Source organism: Chaetura pelagica, unplaced genomic scaffold, assembly GCF_000747805.2.
Source record: "Chaetura pelagica isolate M959 unplaced genomic scaffold, ChaPel_1.0 scaffold829, whole genome shotgun sequence".
Classification (NCBI taxonomy): domain Eukaryota; kingdom Metazoa; phylum Chordata; class Aves; order Apodiformes; family Apodidae; genus Chaetura; species Chaetura pelagica.
The window spans coordinates 747271-755020 of NW_009954535.1; the positions used below are offsets into that span (position 1 = coordinate 747271).

Consider the following 7750-nt stretch of genomic DNA (forward strand, 5'->3'; position numbering starts at 1 on the left):
CCTGCTGAATGGAGGTTCAGTGTTTTACAAGACTTCTGCAGCTTCTCCCTTTCTGAAAGCAAATCCTTCTCTTCAAATACCTCATGTAACCTCCTGACTACCAGTCTCCAGTAACTGCTGAGGTCAGTGAAAAGCATTAACCCCCGCAGGGTTTCCTGGGACACAGGGAATTTCTGCTCTGCTCCGTGCCCAAAGGGGAGCCTGCAGCCAGGCAGCCTCTCACTGGAAGGTTGTTCAAAAGATCAGCACTATTAAGAAAAAGTAAAAAATGGATAAAAATGACCTTTCAATAGCTATCAGATAAACACCTTTCCTTTATCCTTGCTCTTGCACTTAAAAGCACCGCCTCTGCACTTCTCTGTGGGCTCACACTGATTGCTGCTCCACACTCAGAGCGGGGCCATTCGCTTACCAGAGGCTGTCGCTGTCGCCCCCGCTTACTGTGCACTGCAACTGAGAGGAGAGGGACACTGAGAGAGGGGACAGGATAGCACCGGGGGGCAGCTGCCAGCCACACAGGGTGGCTTCTGGTGCCTGAGGGCCAATGGGGGAGCAGGGCTCCCCTTCAGGAAAGAAGCCTCCAGCTCTGCCCTGCCATCCCCACCTACACCCGGGCTGACCAGGAGCATTGGGAATAGACACACAGATACTAAGAAGCTGGTATGTTTACTTTACTACAACATCAAGCCAGTTAGATAAAATACACTCTCATTCAAAGAGAACCAGCCTTGACAGCCATGGCATTAGAAGGAAAACATTAAAATAACTCCAGCCTTCAAAGGGCCACGGGAAGGATTTTTAATGTAATTTACTGCCCCTGTGCCAAGCCCTACATATTTACCTGATAAACTGATATTTATCCCCAAATTAAAAACATCTCATCAAATCAGAATATAGGAAACAGACCAGACAGGCAGCTAACCCTTCCATTTAATTGTGGTACACATTGTGAAACCAGACAGGGGAGAGCACAGCCACTGCTTCTGTCTCAGCACTTCTGCCAGGTGTCAAATTTACCCTCTCCAGGGCTGTTTCACCAGCTTGAAAAATAGAAGTACTGAATTCTACATGTACGTCCAGAGGTCCCTTTTGGAAGTCCCAAGTGTAAACAGTGAATTATTGCACCCGGGGAAAGCAGCCTGGGTTTATAGCAGCCCCTGCAAGTGAGCGAGCAATGCCAGCGCCCTCACAGCTCCCTGCAGGGACCCTCCCAGCCCCTCCAGCCCCGTGTCCCTCACCTGGAAGAGCCTCTGCTGCTGCACCTGCTGCCTCAGTAGCTCCGGGGGCAGCGGCACCGGGGCAGGAGCGGCCGAGGCACCGTCCAGTTGATCTGAGGAAAGCCAGATGGCCTCCCTTGGTAGAAAGGACTAACACATAAGGAGTAAACAGGACGGCACTGCTTAGCATAGATAAGGCTTGGACTGTATAGATAAGGCCTGAATTGTGAGGGAAGGTATTGTGTGGGAGGATGCTCCCACAGAAACTTGCAGAGAAGACAAGACCCTGGTGCAGACCCCAGGAAGGAATGCCAAGAGGTGAAAAGTGCACAGCGAGGAAGACAGAAACTTGCAGAGAAGACAAGAACCTGGTGCAGACCCCAGAAAGGAATGCCAAGAGGTGAAAAGTGCACAGCGAGGAAGACATACGGCCTTCATCCCAAAGACCCCTGCCCACGACCACCAGAAGATACTGCGCAAGTGCAACAAGGAGGAGCTCGGGGGGCAACTATGCTAATAATTAATTGTAATAACCCCTCCCTATCCTCGGACACCTAATGTATATGCAGCAGTATAGATGAATATGTATTACTTTGTGGCATATAATGACCTTGCCAATAGTCCTAGGGTGTGCACGCTTGCGGAGGAGCGATCCCCCGTGCACCCAGCGCTGAATAAACACACCTTCTTTATAACCTTATTGGTTCTAAAGTCGTTATTCCGCACGTCACAGTGCCCCCCCGAGCAGGGGACTGGGCTGCAGAGCCTGATGGCTCAGTCTGGTGGGGGAAAAAGAGACAGTGAGACTCCACTTACAGACAGGGCACAGGCCAGCCTAGGAGCGCTGGGCCACAAGCTGCCACAGGAGGCTTCCAGGCTCCACAGACATTGCATTTTAGAGGAAGAATATGTTGCCAAATATAAATACTTTGAAAAACATTCCACACTAGTGCCCCGTAGCTGATGTAGGCAACAAGGGGTTCCTCTAAACAAGAACAGACCCAGGCATTCAACCCTTGCTTTACTAGGAATAGAGAAGAGTTCCCACACTTCTAGCAGGAATTCCACCTGAGCTACACTAAAGTGTTCCCCAGGGCACAGCATCTCATAGTTACATTTCCATGGATTTAAACTGATTATAAAGACTCCTAACTTTCTAAAATAATGAAAAAACACATCAAGCCAGAAATACTTTCTTAGGCTGTTATGGGAGTAATTAGCACTGACAAAGCAGAAAGATGTACATGGGCAAAACATGTTAGTTAGCTCATAACTCAGCTTAGCTGTTTAAAACCCAGTAAAGACAAGGTGATTCAGGTTAGCAGCTTCATTCCTAACACAGCCCTGTAGGTTTTCATAGAAATAAGAGTGGCAAAATTCCTGATTCAGCTGGGAGCAGAGCTGGACTGTGCCAGACCCCAAAGATAAATAATTGAAGGCCATCATTAGAAACTCCAGTTTTCCACCCTACTCTACTCTGTAACACTTTTTAACACAGTGACACTGTTTACAGATCTCTTTCCTGCTCACCTGCCTTCTGTTTCACCCCATGTCTTTACCCACGAGTTCCTCCCCCCTCTCACAGGCGCTGCAACTCAGCGGTGCTTCCCCGGGGAAGTCAGCGCAGCCTGCTCAGGCGTAACCGAAATTCACTTGTCTCTTGCTAGTTAAACTACCAAGCTGGCCCTGTGTTTTCCTGACTAGAGACCGGTAAACCTGGAATGTTTGCTGCCCAACGCCGCGGTGTTTACACAACGCGGACACGGCGCCTGTGCGTGCAGGGGACCGGGATCCCGCAGCTGCCCCCGCATGAGCTGTTAGGTGGCAGAGACACGAGCAGGTCCCGGGGGGGCTGCAGGCAGGGCAGGGCTCCCCCGGGCTGGGGGGGCCGCTCCATCAGCGAGGGGCTGGGGTACCCCCGGGGGGGCCGCCGAACGTGGTGTATCCGTGGGGCACTCCCTGCGGGGAGACAGGACAGCGCGGTCCCCCGGGGCACGGAACAGCAGCAGCCGGGGTTCCCGAGCTGGGGGAGGCAGAGCTGGGCTCGGACCAAGGGCAGTGCTGTCCCCAGGGAGCGCCCCGGGCTGCCCACGCTGGCTGGAACCCCCCCGGGGCTCCGGCCGGTGCCACGCAGGGCAGGGGGCTCCAGGGAGCAGCAGCAGGGCTCTGCTCCCAGCTCCACCGCTCCCCTTGCTTTGTGTCCCCCCAGCATCCCCAGGACCAGGATGACCACGAGACAGTGACTGGTTTCACTGCCCCACCAAACACTGGCCAACTTCCAGGCTCAGCGCTGAGCTACACGTTTGACTTGACCGGGAACACAGTCTGGGAAGTGGCCACATTAAACACGTTTATGAGCCCTGGCATGCACAGACCCCACAGAGTCTGGGCAGGAGGCTCGACATCCCCCTAAACCCCCCACGAGGCAGGTCCCAAGCACAGAGGTGGGGGCTGGGGGTGAGGGAGCTGGGGATCGAGGGCTGGTGGCAGCAGAGCAGTACCTGTGCTTGCTGCAACCCTGGGTGCTGTGGGAGCTGAGACACCGGGCCAACCTGAGGAGCAAAAATAGCAGCTTGGTCCATCGGCTGACCCTGAAAGACACATCACCCATCAGACACAGCCTCCACACCCCAAACAAGTCCAGTCCTGGACACAAACCCCACCGAGTTGTGTTCTAAAGAGTTCCTGGCCACTTCCTTCAAGGCAGCTTCTCAGTGCCAAACTGCTGAACTGTATTTACTCACAGGGAGGAGGAAAAATTGACTTTTGTTTGATTTCTGACATTACTGTAACACAGCAGCAGTGAAGAAACAGCCATTGACTCAACAGAGGTCTTGCAGACACCCTGTAAAATGGGGCTTTGCAAAGGATTAGGAAAAAAATATTCTAGCTGTCTTGAAGACAGTGCATGAAGGTGTCCAGGAAGCCCAGAGTGAAAGGCAATCTCTACTATAAACACACCAATGATCTCTTTCTCAGGCTACCCCCCCCCCTCCAGATGAAGCAGGCAAAATGCTGAGCAGCAAATTTCATGATGACACACCAAATACCAGTGTGATGAGTGGGTAACACAAGCACCTCCTGCTCCCTACCAGCACAGCTGGGAAACTCCATATGTGTGATCCACAGGCAGCCAAGTTCACTGAGTTCAAAGTGCTTCAGTATTTGTGCCTAACTGATGGCAAATAATTTCAGATTTCACCTAAAACTGCACAGTATGTTTGGAAGCACCAGGAAAGAGGGGGGGAAAAAAAGGTAGGCTTAATCTCAGGACCAAGACTGTAAAAGTCCAGCAATGAGAATTTGCCAGGGACACAAGCAGCTCTGTGTGTTCAGTACCACAGGGATGCTGCACAGCTGCACCTGACCATTTTCAACTGCATTCCACTGCAAAAGCTCAGACACGAGCTGGCAGCAGGGATGCTCCTGCCCAGCTCACCACAAAAGAAACAAAACAAGTCTTAGTGGGCTGACCAAGCCTTTCCCATCTTCAATCAGCAGGAGATCCTTGCAGAGATGCACTTTCCTTTAGGGCTAAAAGTGACTGTGACAACACACTGCAAGCAGCAACATCACAGTGAAAAAGAAAATCTCACATGGGATAAAACTGCAGCACCGCTGGAACTCTCCTCCCTCTGCTCCCACCCTGAGAGGGACGCACAGGGCACTGCCCCTGTACACCCTGTGCTGCCAGGGGTAACTGCAGGGATGGCACGTGTGAAGTGTGGGCAGCAGGGGAAGCAGCAAAGCCTTTTCAAAACACATTTTGCTTTGCCTTTCCAGCTAGTGCTTCCAGCAACGCTGCCGCTTCCACAAGACAGGACGTAAGTCCTGCAAACTAACTCTGAAACAGCTTTTCTAGCTAACATCTGGAAAGCTTTCCAACCCAGGTGTTAGGGATGAAACTCCATGCCAGCATTGCTTTTCCCTAGAAACAAGTGAATTCTATGCCATTCATTCATTTAGCAGGGAGGTGTTAGCTGTTACTTGTTTAAGAAGTAACAAAATATGGTCATTCCAGTAACTGCACATCCTGGGATAGCTCAGGACAGACCATCAGCAGGCACAGGCCCAGTGCAGAGACACAACAAGAGAGAGAACAGTTAATCAATGATGCAGTTACTGGAAATGTTTGCAAGAAAAAAAATCCCCTGTGTGTGCAAACGTATTCACAGCCTTCCCACATGCAGCCCCTGGGCAAGAGGAGGGCCAAGCAGCTCATTCTCATCAAAAGCAAAGTGTGCAGCCTGGGCGTTGAAAGAAATGCATGTTTGTGCAAAGGGAAAAATCAAGGGAAGTTCATGGTCTCAGAGTGGGTACCGTTCTGTTGTCAAAGCCATCCTGAAGGGACACAGCAGTGCTACAGACATCCTGAAGGAAAAGGAAAGGCAAGAGAATAGCAAACGATATAAGGGATATGCGGGATCAGGCTGGGTGTGTTAGTGGAGCAGCACAGCACCTTTACAGAGCTCACCTGTGCATACGCAAGGACCCTCCTACTTAGGGATGTTAACAAGCTTATGTGGGTTTCATGCTAATGAGCCTCAATATTTTTATGACATTTATGAACTCTAAATGTGGAAAGGGCTCAGTACCGTCCACGGGAGCCTATTCATTCCATACATAACACTCAGAATGTTACTGACAAGTCTCAGCTCTTCACCTGCCCCACGGTTTTTGGGAGTGTGGAGCACAGCTCGAGGGGGCAGAGCCCTCCAGGGTCCTGCCAGGGCCCCCGTGACACAAGAGGGGAGAGGAACATCATCAAGTAGCAGAAGCAAAACCCGACTTCATGAAACACAGGAAAAACAGAAGGGGCTAAGAGCCCAAAGGACAAGGGAAGCTGAAAAGCAGAAGGCCCGGCTGCGAGCAGCGCTGGGGGCTCCTGCGGCTGCGAACGTCGGGCAGGCAGAGCCGCCGCCTGGCCCTTCGGACTCGGGGGTTGGACAAACCTGTTGGAGAGCCCGTGTCTGTGCTTGGTGCCTGAGGAGCCGCTGCTGCTGCTGCTGCTCTTGCTGCAGGAGTTTCATGCGGAGCAGCGGGTGCTGCGGCGGCAGCGCGGGGGGCGGCAGCAGCTGGGACAGCGCCCGCTTGGTGGTCGCCGGCACAAAGGGGCCTGTCGGATCCAGCCTGGAGCCTCCTGCAATCCACCCAGAGCACAAATGCCCTCTCTGCCTGCCGCACCAGCCTGCTGGCAGAGGTGAGCGCTGCGGCAGCAGCTCCTGCCTCGTTAGCCCTGCGATAAGGAAGGTGAACTCTGCCAAGGCAGGCAGGGACCTGCACTGACCCACGTTACTGGCCTGAAAAACTGATGGGCAAACTAACTTTGAAGTGAAAAGGCTACGGGGCTGCTGTGTGTCCTGTGTCACACAACACAACACAGCACAACACAACACAACACAGCACAACACAACACAACACAACAACACAACACAACAACACAACACAACAACACAACACAACAACACAACACAACAACACAACACAACAACACAACAACACAACAACACAACAACACAACAACACAACAACACAACAACACAACAACACAACAACACAACAACACAACAACACAACAACACAACAACACAACAACACAACAACACAACAACACAACAACACAACAACACAACAACACAACAACACAACAACACAACAACACAACAACACAACAACACAACAACACAACACAACACAACACAAGGCTGCTGCTGAGGAGCTGAAGCTGCACGTCAGAGCAGAAGCAGCACATGAGCAGCTTATTATGTCACGCCAGTTTCAATCGGGTGATGGCAGAAATCTGTGCACTCCCTGCTATCTGATAAACATGTATCTCTACGGCAGATTTATGAAGTTAATCTTACACATTTGTTTGTAAAAATCAGCATTTCCTTTAATATTTTTGCCGCCGTTTGGTAGATCCTGAAGACTTTTGCACACTTGAAACACAGATCTGGTTGTATTTGGAGCTTCAGAAAAAAAAAACCAAAAACATCAACATTTATAACTGGAACCCAACTTGTACATTTCTCTTCCACGTGTGAGGACTTTCCCAAAACACCATCACCTGCTGCCCTCTAGAGCAAGTCCAAGGCTGCTGTTAAATGCAGCACACATCACCAACACTGGCAGCAGGGACCCCGTGGATTTATTGATTCCATCTAGCAGATATGAACTTACCCAGCACGGTTCTTGCTATGAACCACAGAAGAAATAACACAAAGGTCATTTGCTTCTTTGAATCACCCCTCTCTTAGTGAACTCCTCATTAAACTCCCGCCAGCCTCCCGACGCTGTCCCCACACGTCCCAGGGAAGGCCAGTTTGGTTGCCCACCAAACCCACCGAACAGCTCAGCAGAGACAGACCCGCAGCGCCCAGAGGGACCGGGCCAAGCCCAGACACCCCGGCAGCCCCTCCGCCAGCTCCGGCGGGACCCGGAGCACTTGGGCAGTTGTTCCCCCCTCGGGCAGCAGGACCCGGCACGTACCTGCGGGCAGGGGCTGGCTCTGCAGGACGAAGCCGGGGGGCTGC

General features: G+C 51.9%; 1 protein-coding gene across 1 annotated transcript in view; it reads right to left on the bottom strand.

Moving 5' to 3' along the window:
- Positions 1-408: 408 nt before the first annotated feature.
- Positions 409-7750, bottom strand: part of MED12L (mediator complex subunit 12-like) — a 109235-nt gene continuing 101893 nt past the window's right edge. The window contains 5 exon segments of the mRNA XM_010004741.1: positions 409-453; positions 1239-1330; positions 3134-3176; positions 3719-3808; positions 6170-6357. Of these exon segments, the coding sequence (XP_010003043.1) occupies positions 409-453; positions 1239-1330; positions 3134-3176; positions 3719-3808; positions 6170-6357 (458 nt within the window).